This window comes from Macrobrachium nipponense, chromosome 45, assembly GCF_015104395.2.
Source record: "Macrobrachium nipponense isolate FS-2020 chromosome 45, ASM1510439v2, whole genome shotgun sequence".
Lineage (NCBI taxonomy): Eukaryota > Metazoa > Arthropoda > Malacostraca > Decapoda > Palaemonidae > Macrobrachium > Macrobrachium nipponense.
Genome location: NC_061105.1, coordinates 19,683,427 through 19,698,426, shown reverse-complemented (window position 1 = coordinate 19,698,426; position 15,000 = coordinate 19,683,427). Strand labels below are relative to the sequence as shown.

The 15,000-nt window shown below is 34.5% G+C and overlaps 1 protein-coding gene across 1 annotated transcript in view; it reads left to right on the top strand.

Moving 5' to 3' along the window:
• The window catches only part of LOC135214441 (hemicentin-1-like), a 77,014-nt gene that overhangs the window by 9,783 nt on the left and 52,231 nt on the right, over window positions 1-15,000 (top strand). The window contains exon 2 of the mRNA XM_064248731.1: window positions 2,282-3,169. Coding sequence (XP_064104801.1) covers window positions 2,497-3,169 — 673 coding nt within the window. The 5' untranslated portion in view covers window positions 2,282-2,496. The remainder of the gene's footprint in view (window positions 1-2,281; window positions 3,170-15,000) is intronic.

Here is a 15,000-nt window from a genome sequence, read left to right as displayed (position 1 = left end):
CGAAAACCAGACAAGAAATAATGGATGAAAACTAGAGCTGAAGAGATACAACACATCACTGTGGGAACGTCTTTGCATAGATATGTGACACGTGGAATAAACTGCCACCAGAAGTTGTAAACAGCAACAATGTGGAAGAGTTTAAAAGAAAGCTAGACAAAATCATCAGGATACTGTGAATGAACAGTAAAACCTGCCCTTACGGATAAGTGAGCACACGATGTCTCCTCGGATGGACTAACAAATCTTTCAGACATCCTAATAATTGTAACTCCTTGTAACTCTCCTTTGTTTCCTCGACCAAAGGACATATAGAACGAGAACGAAGAGAGAGAGAGAGAGAAGAGAGAGAGAGTTCTCTCAAAAGGCTTAATTGTTAAGAATGCTTGATTTCCGAAGAGGAATATTCATGCGTTCACTTGGAAAGGGACGTGGGATGGATGGAAAAGAGTAGATGGAAGACTAAGCTGGTTGGATGGAATTGCAAGAAGTGTAGCTGGAGCTATATGTGGTCATTACGGGTGTTGAAATTATTAATATATATATATATATATATATATATATCTATATATATATATATATATAGAATATATTAAATATATATATATATATATAGATAAATATATTATATATATATATATAGATATATATATATATATATATTATATATATATATCTAGTATATTAAATATATATATATATATATATATAGAGATATATATATATTATATATAGATAGATATATATATATATATGTTACTATATATATATTAGAATATATATATATATATATATATAATATCATATATATATATATATATATATATATATATATATATATATATATAATATTATATATCTATATATATATATATATATATATATATATAGTATATATTATATATAAAAGTTATTAATATGCAAATGACACCCTCCTCTCTAGCCCAAACTGAACTTCTATTTTCTCTTAGCTGCAACCAGATAATTTCCAGCTACACATGTATAGTATATGTGTGTATGTATGTATACGTATATGTATATATATATATACACACATAAACTATATGTATAGGTATAAAATCCAAAGGTCGATAAATTCCATGTGGGGTCAAATTGGGTCAATAAACAGCTGGGGGTCATTTGAACATTTTGGGTCAAAAAATGAATTTTTTTTTCATAAAAAAAGGGAAAATAGTTTAATAATACGGCTTATTATTAGTTGTGATTTATATTCTAGATTTAAATATCATAATATTTATCTTTATCATTTTTATAGTACTATATATTCAATTATATTTAATATAGTAATAAAAATACGGATAAAATGACTACATTTATTTGCCCACACACTTGAGTCTCTCTCTCTCTCTCTCTCTCTCTCTCTCTCTCTCTCTCTCTCTCTCTCTCTCTCCCTCGAATTTTTCACTAAAGAGTAATTGACTTGCATTTATTTACCCACGCACTTGAGCTCTCTCTCTCTCTCTCTCTCTCTCTCTCTCTCTCTCTCACTAAAGAGTAATTGCCACTGATATCACTTTATTCTGTACGTGACTCGGGGTCCGCTAGAGGTCAAGATTCCACGAAAAGGGGTCGATGGTCTAAACACTTTTTGGACCACAAGTGTGTGTGTGAGAGAGAGAGTGTGTGGGGGAGACGTTTCTCTTTGTCATATTTATTGAAAGTGTAAAAAACTGACCAAAATTCTCACTTATGCTATGATCATACTTAACAGTTATTAATATTTTATTCAGGTGTAGTAGAGACATGAATATTGTGACAATTTCTCGATAGGTTATAAGAGAGAGAGAAAGAGAGCGGGGGAGACGTTTCTCTTTGTCATATTTATTGAAAGTGTAAAAAACTGACCAAAATTCTTACTTATGCTATGATCATTCTTAACAGCATTTAATATTTTTTTTCGGTTGTAGTAGAGGAATGAATATTGTGACAGTTAAGAGAGAACGAGAAAGAGAGAGAGAGAGAGAATATCAAAATGCAGTACATTTATTCCGCGGCGAAGTTCAGTGACACTCAACAGCGGAGAATTTTAACTGGGTGTCATAAAATTCACTAATGAACTGTAATTAGGAGCAAGTTGGGGTACAAAATAGACCTCCTGATCGACGTAGCCTAATTAAAAACTGGGGGGTCATTAACCAGTCGTCTTTAGATCCTTATTTCTCCAATTATTGCGAAGTGTAGATTAAAGGGCAATTACTCATTTTCCCTTCATCATGCGAGATTGGCGAAATTGACACTTTTTGATGTCTTTATGTTTCAGTTAAATGGAATTTTTGATTACTTAGGGAAAGACTGTTGTGAAATCAGGTGCAGTAAAATTAATAATTAAGGATAATGAATAGAAAACTGGATAAGAAAAGACGTTAAGGAAAAAGGACGAAGGAATGAGCGTGTAATTGTGAGATTAGAATATGGAAATGAGCTATTTTTGGATTATGAAGTGAGAAAATTCAGTGAATCATCTACCTCTGGAATATGACAGTGCTGATCAGTCTCGACAAACTGTTTGACAGAACAACCTCCTTGGAGGGAATGACAAAGCAGCCCCTCGAGGAAACCAAGAGAAACAGAGGCCACAGGAAGAAGAGGAAAAAGGAGGAGGACGCCCTTAGTCCCAAAAAATCCCGCTTCCAGAATCCAGGCCGTCTCCAGAAGTCGAGGGATACCTGTGGAGTTAAACCAATACCGGCACCGACCTTGAAGTCCACTACCCTTCCTTTCCAGAGGATATTCCATAGGCCTGAAGAAACCCAATTCCAGAATCCAGGCCGCCTCCAGAATTCGAGGGACACTGGTACAGTCCCATCAGTTCCAGCAACTACCTTGAAGGCCTGTCGTCCTTTCCAGAGGGTATTCCACAGCCCTCAAGAAGACCAGTTCCAGAATCCAGGCCTCCAGCAGAAATCGAGGGAAGCTGACGGAGTCCCACCAATTCCGGCACGGACCTCGAAGGCCACCACCCGTCCTTTTCAGCAGACGATAATCCAGACCTTCCCGAAGTTCCTCAACCTTGTCCCAGCCCCCTCCATTATCTTCCCTAATCCGATTCCGCCCCCCTCCCGCACCCCCAGTCGCCTTCTCCTCCTGCTTTTTTTACTCCTTCATAATCACGTGGGCTTAATGACTGGAGCCGTCGGTGAAGTCTCAGGTGAGTAGTGTGATCCTTCTCTGCTGATTAATTACCTTTGTTCTCTCTCTCTCTCTCTCTCTCTCTCTCTCTCTCTCTCTCTCTCTCCCTTCAGGTAACTCGTTAGGCTAATAAGAGCCTGGGAGCTTATTATGCATGGTTTTTATTATTTGATCTTTTGGCTTTGTAGGGATGGTTTCTGAGAGGTGTTATGGACTTGTGTTTTTATTTTTTGGGGGGATGAGATTGCTGGATTTACACGCACACACACATATGTCGAGGATTAATGTTTGTATATATATATATATATATATATATGATATATATATATATATATATATATATAATATATAAGTATGTGTGTTGTCGTATATATATATATATATATATATATATATATATGTGTGTGTGTGTAGTTTAATTAATAATGTATGTATTATATATTATATAATATATAATATAATATATATATAATAGAGTATAGTAACTAAAATTGGTATATCACTTCCATGTTGCTTTTATCTCTCTCTCTCTCTCTCTCTCTCTCTCTCTCTCTCTCTCTCTCTCTCTCTCTCTCTCTCTCTCTCCGATGAAGCTAAGGTAATATCCGGTGTGCCACAAGGTACGGTGTTAGTTCCAGTACTGTTTATTATTATGATTGCAGACATAGACAGTAATGTTAAGGACTCGGTAGTGAGTAGTTTCGCCGATGACACAAGAATAAGTAGAGAAATTACTTGTGATGAAGATAGGAACGCGCTACAAAGAGACCTTAACAAACTATATGAATGGGCAGAGGTAAATAGGATTGTATTTAACTCTGATAAATTTGAATCTATAAATTATGGAGATAGAGAAGGAAAGCTATATGCATATAGGGGATCTAATAACGAGACAATCACAAATAAAGAAGCAGTTAAAGACCTTGGTGTGATGTTGAATAGGAACATGTTATGCAATGATCAAAAAGCAATTCTATTGGCAAAATGTAAATAAAAAATGGGAATGTTGTTACGGCACTTCAAAACAAGAAAAGCTGAACACATAATTATGCTTTTTAAAACGTATGTTCGTAGTCCACTTGAATATTCCAATATGATATGGTGCCCACACTATCAAAAGGATATTGCACAAATAGAGAGTGTACAGAGGTCATTTGCAGCTAGAATAGAAGAAGTTAAGGATCTTGACTACTGGGAAAGATTACAATTTTTAAAAATATATAGTCTGAAAAGGAAAAGAGAACACTACATGATAATTCAGGCATGTAAACAGATAGAAGGAATTGCCGCAAACATCATGGAGCTAAAAATATCAGAGAGAGCAAGCAGAGGTAGATTAATAGTGCCCAAAACTATACCAAGAAAAATAAGGAAAGCACACAGGACATTAATCCACTACGCACCAGCATCGACAATGCAGCGTCTATTCAATGCGTTGCCAGCCAGCTCATCTGAGGAATATATCAGGAGTGAGCGTAGATGTGTTTAAGAATAAGCTCGCCAAATATCTAAGCTGCATCCCAGACCATCCAAGATTGGAAGATACAAAATATACCGGAAGATGCACTAGCAACTCTGGTAGACAGACATTAGAGGTGCCTCACACTGAGGGACCTGGGGCAACCCGAACAAGATGTAAGGTCAGTAAGGTCGGTCTCTCTCTCTCTCTCTCTCTTTCTCTCTCTCTCTCTCTCTCAATCCATATTTAAATAAAATATAATAATTAATATTATAATATATATATATTAATAATATATATATATATATTATACTTTATAAAAAAGATCATTACACATATATACCAGAATTATATAATAGATATTATATATAATATATATATAATAATCATAAGTATCAATATATATAAATATTATAGTAATATTACTGGTAATCTTCTTAGGCACGAAAGATATAGGTAATTCCAGGGTTGTATTCCACATAGGAAAATGAAAAAAGGTATATCTCAGAAATGCCCAACAGTTTCGTCCTCCAATGGACCTCTTCTTGGAGCGTTTATTAAGGAGATATACCTTTTCTGAGATATTACCTTTTTTCATTTTCCTATGTGGAATACAACTGGCAATACTATATATATATATATTATATATATATTTTTATATATAATATTATAATATATATCATTTATTTTAGTGTTTGGAGAAGAGAGAGGAGAGAGAGATATAGAGGAATGAGAGAGAGAGAAGAGGTGCAGGTTAGAACCAGAGGCGATATGGCAGTCCTATAACATAGGGAAAATGGCCAGAAAAAAATCGACTCAGTTCGTCCAAATGAGGTAGTTTTAAAGACTAAACTACCAGAAATGGTTCCAACTGATTTCCATAGAGAGTGCTCAGAGATACTCTCAAAGATTGGTGGGTCATTGGATAGTCTTGGTATACATATATATTACATTCTTTTAATTGAGATTTTTGTGTTGTTTGTGAGTTTCATAGGGGGCTTTGGTTGCAAAATAAAAGATTGAAAAATGATAGCAAAGCTTAGATGTAACTTTCGTTGGGGATTGTAAGCAATTTGTTATTGATATATAAGAATATATTATAAAATGGTAGGCAGATACGTTTTATTAAGGAATATGTGTAAATTGTAGATATATACATACATACATAATTATATATATATATATATATATATATATATATATATATATATATATATATATATATACATATACATATATATATATATAATTATCAAATTATTCTCTTTTATTTGAGATTTTGGTTTGTAGCATTTCATAGGAAACTTTGGGTTTAAAATGAGATAAGTAAACAAGATAACCGAGACGTGGCATCACTTTTGTTGGGGATTGTACACCATTTGTTTCTGATACATAAGAATATAACTGTTATTAGGAATTACCATGTAATATTCTTCAATAAACTATCCTCTGAGGGTATGGTAGTTAACCCTATACAGTTTTTTAAGTTGCTTAGACATTATTAGGCCAGAAGAGTTTAGCCTCTCGGCGGTAGGTGAGTTGGAGATGCAGGGAGGTTCACAATAGGCTCCCTGGTCAACTTTTGACACCGCCTTAACTAATGCCGAGGTGTGAGGGCCTATAGTAGTGTACTATATAATTTATATATATTATATATTTATTTATAAGAATTTAACTAATATATTGTATAAATATATATTTATATATACACGCACATACGTACTTGAAACACCGAACTTCCAAACTGATTCACATTACTTGTCTTGCATAAAAAACACACACACACACACAAATTCTATGAAACCTCAAATACATTCCTATCATTCGCAACTTGAACCAATCTCTGAATTATCAGCAATTTCCATTTCACATCACCCTGGCAAATCCAGCCTGAAAGTCTCCCCCACCCCCAGCCACCCGCCCCCTTAGCCCCCCCCCCCCCCCACACAAAAAAAAAAAAAAAAAAACGCCGCATCAGAAGTTGATCTACAGAGCTATTAATGTGGATTGTCATTATGTTAAATAGCATTTTCGTATATAATTTATCCGGCTCTACGAAATTATTTAATCGCTCCTCTGTTGCAATATTTAATAAACCGCGTTGTTACCTGCCACGCTTGATAAGCTTAGAGACCGAGAAGTAATTAGCATAAGCGGTCGCAGATGCATGTAATGTTCAGCGGTTATTTTTGACATAATGCGATGTATGGAATTACTATTCAAGCGGGAATGTCGATACACACACACACACACACATATATAAATATATATATATATATATATATATATATATATATATATATATATATATATATATATATATATATATATATTATATATATATATATATATATATATATATATATATATATATTATATATATTATATATATATATATATATATATATATTAATATATATATATGTGTGTGTGTGTGTATGTATGTATATATAAAAATACATACACATACATACATTCATTGATGTATTTACACACAAAAAAATACTAGACTCAGTAAATGAAATCAAGCCGAAAGGAAACGTATCCCTAAAACAAAACGTATAAGAACCGAAATAAAACCTAGAAAAAAACGTAAAAATAAAAACAAATTAAAACATTTCAAAAACAGTCAAAACCAAACTAAAACCGATATAAAAAAAACACACACACACATACACGCCAGAACGCCCCCTCAAACATGCATTCTGAAAAAACACCAAACTCCGGACCCTCGGGGAGAACCCATAAAATACGCCTAATGGAGCCTCAGTCAACTCCACCCCAAATATAGGTCTATAATCGTTTCGATTTCGGGTCAAACGCGTCCACAGCGAAAGTTACTGTCCTCCCGGATGCAAATCCGATCCTGTTTTCATATTCATTCGCCAAATATTCACAAGCGGATCTCTGGTTTCGAGGTGAAAAAGAGGTGAAAAAATGAGGTAAGAGAGCTATAGTGGATTCACATGAACCGTGCATCTGATGTCTAGGTCAGTCCCTTACGACGCTCCTGATTGGCTGTTGATAAGTCAATCGCAGGGCTGGAAACTTTCAGTCTCTCTCGAGAGTTCACATAGGTAGGATGTTTGTTTCACCTCTCCTGAGGGATTCAGCCCTGTGATTAGCTTATCAACAGCTAATCAGGAGTGTCGTAAGGGACTGTCCTAGACATCAAATGCACGGTTGATGTGAATCTACAATAGTCCCATGTGGTGTTCCCCTGGGGGAGGGGGTAGTAAGTAAAAAGAGGTAAAAAAAAATGAGGTAAGGGAGGTAAAAGTCTTAGTCCCATGTTGTGGTGTTCCCCCGTGGGGGGGTAGGGAGTAGAGGTAAAAAAAATAGTCGAGGTAACAGTCTAGCCAGTGTGGTGTTTCCCCTAAGGGAGGGGGTAGTGCCGTCAGTATACCTCGCGTGATGCACTGTAGGCATTATTTGAGGTTCTTTGCGGCATACCTTAGGCCCCTAGCTACAACCCCTTTTATTTTTCTTGCTGTACTTTCATTCGTATTCTCTTTCCTCCTTCTTGCTTTACTCAACCCATTCCTAACAGTCGTTTCATAGTGCAACGCAAAAGGTTTTCCTCCTGTTACACCTTCCAGACCTTTTTATTCGCCTGTTACACCTTTCAAAACTTTTTGTTCTCCTGTTACACCTTCCAGACCTTTTTATTCTCCTGTTACACCTTTGAAAGCTTTTTGTTCTCCTGTTACACCTTCCAGACCTTTTTATTCTCCTGTTACACCTTTCAAAACTTTTTGTTCTCCTGTTACACATTTCAGACCTTTTTATTCTCCTGTTACACCTTTCAAAACTTTTTGTTCTCCTGTTATACCTTCCAGACCTTTTTATTCTCCTGTTACACCTTTCAAAACTTTTTGTTCTCCTGTTACACCTTTCAGACCTTTTTACTCTCCTGTTACACCTCTCAAACCTTCTTATTCTCCTGTTACACTTTTCCAACCTTTTTACTCTCCTGTTACACCTCTCAAACCTTCCTATTCTCCTGTTACACCTTTCCAACCTTTTGACTCTCCTGTTACACCTTTCAAACCCTTTTATTCTCTGTTACACCTTACAAACCTTATTATTCTCCTGTTACACCTTTCAAACCATCTTATTCTCCTGTTACACTTTTCAAATCTTTCAACTCTCCTGTTACAACTTTCAGTAAACGTTGTTATTCTCAATTTCTCGTTCAGGCTGAATGACCTCATCATCATAGGTCACAGCTCTTGATTGGCCTTTGACCAGAATTCTATATTCTATTCTGTTCTATAGACAAATTTAAAGAATCAGTCAGTCCTCGTTAGTTGACAGCACTGCAATCTGCAACGTCAAATATATTTGTTGGAAAACCCCAAAACGACGAATCACCCCACCACAGACGAATCAGGTAAGGGTTGAATAGGCCTAACTTAGCAGACTTTTCAGAGACCACCAAAACTTTGTAAGACTTGAATCGCTCTCTACGGAAGGTTTGCTTGCGTATGTGGTGTGTGTATGTGTATATATATACACCACTTACGCAAGCAAACCTACAAGGCAAAGAAATTCTCCAACTTAGACCGAACTCGTTCCTAAAAATATCAGGTATAGTATACCTACGAAGTCTACTTCCCCCAATAATGATACGGCTGATTCCCGTAGAGAGCGCTTCAAGTCTTACAAAGTTTGGCGTTCTCTGAAAAGTCGGCTAAGTTAGGCCTATTCAACCCTCATCTGATTCGTCAGTGGTGGGGTCATTCGTCGTTTTGGGGTTTTCCAACAAATATATTTGACGTTGCAGATTGCAGTGCTGTCAACTAACGAGGACTGACTTGATTTTTTAAATTTGGCTATAGAACAGAATAGAATATAGAATTTAGGCCAAAGGCCAATCAAAGGCTGTGACCTATGATGATAAGATCATTCAGCCTGAAAGGGAAATTGAGAATAAAAACATTTGCTGAAAGTTGTAACAGGAGAGTTGAAAGATTCGAAAAGTGTAACAGGAATCGTAAAAAGTTTTGAAAGGTGTAACAGGAGTATAATAAGTTTGAAAAGTGTAACAGAAGAGTAAAAAGGTTTGAAAGGTGTAACAAGAGAGTAAAATGGTTTGAAAGGTGTAACTGGAGAATAAAAAGTACCTCATACACTTAGAAATGCTTTGAGCAATTTCAGCCAAACTTGTTATAAATATGACTTACTGTCTGGGAAATAATACTGGTGGGGTAAGACATCACTGGCACCAAAGTAGGGGGGCGATGGGAAAGGGGTGAAACTTAAACATAACAGAAAATGACAGACACAAGTGTCTAATCCACAGTTTTTGAGGTTGCTGAGATGAATAGTGGCGCTCCCGATGCCCTTCAAGTGCAAGTTCAGCCCCAATAGGGAGGAGGGGGTGAGAAAGTGGTGGGAAGGGGTGACATGTAAGAAAACAACCAAAAACGACAGATATCAGTGTTTAATGCATAGTTTTCGAGGTCACTGGGATGAATAGAGACACTCCCGATGCCCATCAAGTCCAGGCTTAGCCCCAATGCAAATAGGGATGAGAAGTGATGAAATATAAAATGTCAAAAATGCTAGGCAATGTAACTTAAGTAACTATATTAACAGGAAAGGGAGAGTGCGCGTGTGTGTGTATGTGTGTGTGAGAGAGAGAGAGAGAGAGAGAGAGAGAGAAAAGGGTGTTTGGGAGGAGAGAGAGCGAGAGAGAGAGATTATTGGTTGTCATTCAGAGTTTTCCTGGCAGTGCTGGGTTGATCAGCTAGTATATATGTAATATATATATGTAGTATATAGTATGTACACACACACACACCACCACACACACACACACATATATATATATATATATATATATATATATATATATATATATATATATATATATATAATACATACTCATATACACCCATATGTACTTTTGCATTCAAATCACACAGCAAACCTAGCCTTTTTTTTTATTCCCAAACACAACCATCTAGCTTTTTTGAGATTCTCCCTGCCCCTCAGAAATGACACATTTAAACTCAGTGTCACCACGCCACTATAAGCCTTCTTCACTCACGATGGCTATCTTATATCTATGCCCTGGAACTTTTTCGTAATACGATATGCATTACTCTGTTATGTAGAGAATGCTTTTTCATTCCTTCTATTGCAAGAGGGGATTGGGAATGTAAACTATAGATATAAATATCGTTATTGTTAGTGAGAGAAAATATTATAGACAATACGTGTAATATTACATAGGCTCGACTAAGGTATTATGTAGCTTTTGTTTCAGATATATAAGGTTGTGTTAAAAATATATTCAATGTCTCATAGACAGGACTATAATGTAAGGTTAGACTATATGCTTTAGTTCAAGTTACAATCTATTCTTAAGTACAGGAATGTTTGACCTTTCATTCTTTGGTGGAGGAATGTTTGAACCTTCATTCTTTATTGGAGAAATGTTTGACCCGTATTTTTTTTGTGTGGAGAAATGTTTAAACCTTCATTTTTTAGCAGAGGGATGTTTACACTTTCATTCTTAAGTACAGGAATGTTTGACCCTTCATTCTTTGGTGAAGAAATGATTGAACCTTCATTCTTAAGTACAGGAATGTTTGAACCTTCATTCTTTATTGGAGAAATGTCTGAAACTTCATTCTTTCGAGGAGGGATGTTTGAACTTCATTCTTTAGCAGAGGAATGTTTGCTCCTTCATTCTTAAGTACAGGAATGTTTGACCTTTCATTCTTTAGTGGAGGGATGTTTAACCCTTCATTCTTAAGTGCAGGAATGTTCGACCCTTTATTTTATAGCAGAGGAATGCTTGACTCTGTTCTTTAAGAGTGAATGTTTGCTCTTAATTCTTTAGTGGAGGAATGTTTGGCCCTTCATGCCGCGTTGGAGGGATGTTTGACCCGTCATTCTTTAGCGGAGGAATGTTTGACTTCATTCCTTTCATTCTATCAGAAATCTATTACTACAACGTGAAGAATCTTCGTATCGTCACAATTCTAGGACATCCGTTCCCGTTTCGTAAGCTGACCTGTTTCTGTGTGTGTGTTTTTTTTTTTTCTTTTAGTATTTCTGTTTCTCCTCGTTCCTTTTTGTCATGTTTCTCTGTTCCTTGTTCCTTTTTGTCACGATTCTCTGTTCCTTGTTCCTTTTTGTCATGTTTCTCTGTTCCTTGTTCCTTTTTGTCACGATTCTCTGTTCCTTGTTCCTTTTTGTCATGTTTCTCTGTTCCTTGTTCCTTTTTGTCACGATTCTCTGTTCCTTGTTTCTTTTTATCATGCATCTCTGTTCCTTGTTTCTTTTTGTCATGATTCTCTGTTCCTTGTATCTTCTCGTTTCTCTGTCAAGTTTCTCCGTATCTCTTTCTTCCTTTTTGTCATGTTTCTCTGTATCGTCTTGTTTTTTCTTGTCATGTTTCTCTGTCTCTTCTTGTTTCTATTTGGCATGTTTCTTCTTAGCTTCTTCTTTCTTTAGTTATGTTTCTCTGTCTCTTCTTGTTCCTTTTTGTCACGTTCCTTCTTAGCCTCTTGTTTCTTTCCTCATGTTTCTCTGTATCTTATCGTCTCTTTTCGTCACGTTTCTCCGTCGCTTCTTGTTCCTTTTTGTCACGTTTCTTCTTAGCCTCTTGTTTCTTTCATCATGTTTCTCTGTGTCTTCTCGTTTCTTTTTGTCATGGTTATCTGCCTCTTCTCTACCTCCCACCATCATTCAGGTTTTCCCTGCACGTTTCTCTGTTCGTTCTTCATCTCCCACCATCATCCAGGTTTTCCTCTCCTTCCTTAAACTCGGGAGACTTACGTCAATCACTGTCTCGTTGGATTTCATAGCTCCAACTGAGAATCCTCACTAAAATTTGATACGAGTAAAGAGACACTTCGGTTTCGATGAAGAGTCCACAGTTTTGAAAACTCTGTGGAGATCAGTTGTTCCTTTTTTTTTCCTTTTTTTTTTGTGGTGGGCGTAGGCGGTTGAAGGACGCTTGTTCCTTTTCCAGTAACTTTTCTGCTTCCTGTCCTGACAAGCTTTGGGATTTAGTCACAACTGTTTTGGACTCTTGTTTATTTCTGTTTATTTTTGCCTTAAAGTTTCTTTTTCATTTATTTTCCCAGGGCTTTAGTGTTAACATTTTACAAGCCCAATTTTTTAGCCCAATACTTTTTATTATTTCAGACCTTTGATAAATTTGTACTCATTTGTCAGATTTGTGCAATGTATATATATGTATATATATATATATATATATATATATATATATATATATATATATATATATATATAAAGGTTTTTTTGCCACGAAGGAAAAAAATGAAAAAGCGAGATAGCCAAGTACTTTCGGTCCGTGTTCGGACAGGACCGAAAGTACTTGGCTATCTTGCTTTTTTCATTTTTTTCCTTCGTGGCAAAAAAAAACCTTTATTTATACATAGCATCACGTTTTTATATACTTCGTGATCAAGTTTATTCATTAATATAATATATATAATATAGTATATATATATATATATATATATATATATATATATATATATATATATATACGTATATATTGTATGTATGTATACATTCATTTATTTACTTATTTATATTTATATTCCTATTCTATCGAAATATCTATAAATTCTAAGAAGACTAAGAATGTACAAACGTATGTCACTAATATATAAATCTAACCTAAATAATTTCACCATAAACAGATCAACAATACTATAGAACATAAGTCAATATAAATATTTTGAAATTTACTCTATTTACTTACAAATTGTTTTTTTTTAATAGTTACTGAAATATGTAGTGATTTACTGCTATTTTTATTTCGTACTTAGTCCAGCAATTTGAGTTTTATTATGAATTTTCAGGGAATAAGGATTAACAATGTCATAACTTTGAACGTAAAGCGGCAATGTTGTGTTAATAATGGTTTTCTTTAAAAGACTACTTATCATAAATTTTTAAGATAATATCAAGAATTAATTGAAATCTCTTAATTATTGATTTAGAAGCCAAACGAAGATTTTAGTTACAAAATATGATTGTAACTAAAACAATGATTCATGAAATATTAATGAAGCAAAAGCTGGGTAATTTAGTGCCTGGGCAAAAGTTGGGTGACCGTAGTACGTAAGTTCCTTAAGCATCAATTGAGCATGGTGTAGGGCTTGCAACCTCATCCTCTTGCAAAATTTTTCCACTTTTTTATTATTAAATTTTCCTTCGCGAGGTTACCAAAACACAATGTTCACACGCGGAAGAATTATTGAAAGGAAAACAAGGCGTGGGCCGACCTCCAGCTTACTCGGTGTGCGTGCTAAAATCTACAGTCAAATAGAGCATTGTTTCACCAACAAAAATAATTAGAATAAATACGCTATATTTTATTAGAACTAATTGTTCTGTGCTGTTTAACATGCGCATTATTTATTTTTTTACATTTTCATTCTAATAAATAAATAATAAATATCCTATCCTAAAACCCCTGTATATTTAACTCAACCTGAAACACATTTTTTTAGACCTTTTTTTTGTGTGTTTTCCTACCGCCCAACAAGAACACCAATAGCAAGAACAACAACAAAAAAGTAGTTTGTAGGCTTATTCCCGGAGTAAGTGAGGATAGGAGAATGAGAATGATTAAAAGGGAAAAAAGAGAATGAGTGGTGTTTATACTTTCCAAACGTCAAATTCTCTCTGTTGACTGTTCAGGTAATAATTTTTTTTTTTTTTTTTTTTTTTTTTTTTTTTTTTTTTTTTTTTTTTTTTTTTTTTTTTTTTTACCTTCCTCGCAAATACTCGCGAATGAAGCATTGCTTTTCGTAAATTGATCTGGGACAAATAGTGTCGTGAGTAATTAAGTTCCGTTAAATTTACCCTCCGCGAAAAATGGAAGGGAAAAGATAGAGATAGAAGGAAAAAAGTAGATATGAAATGATAGCCTGATATCGGACTGTGATTCCAAATTGGTAGGGAGCAAAGATCGCAAATTATTAGTTGTCATTAAAGTTTACTCTAGGCAAGAAAAAAGTTAATAAATAAAATAAATTGAAAATAATGATAGTAGATAAATAAAAGAAAAAGATAAAATAAACGGATTCCAAATTAATGGAAACAATGAACGTATTTATTTAACTGTCATTAAAGTTTATGAAATAAAATTAAAGAAAATGAATAAAATGAAAAATAAAGAAAAAAGAATAAAATAGAAAAATAAACGAAAAAATAAATAATAAAGTAAAGAATAAATAAAAGAAAAAATGAACATTAAAAGAAAATATGACAAAATAAATGAAAAAATAAAAATGAAAATAAAATAAAACAAGAAAAAAACCTAAGAAAAAAGTAGATTTGAAATAATGGACTGATATATGACTGTGATTCCAAAATGATCGGGAACAAATAAC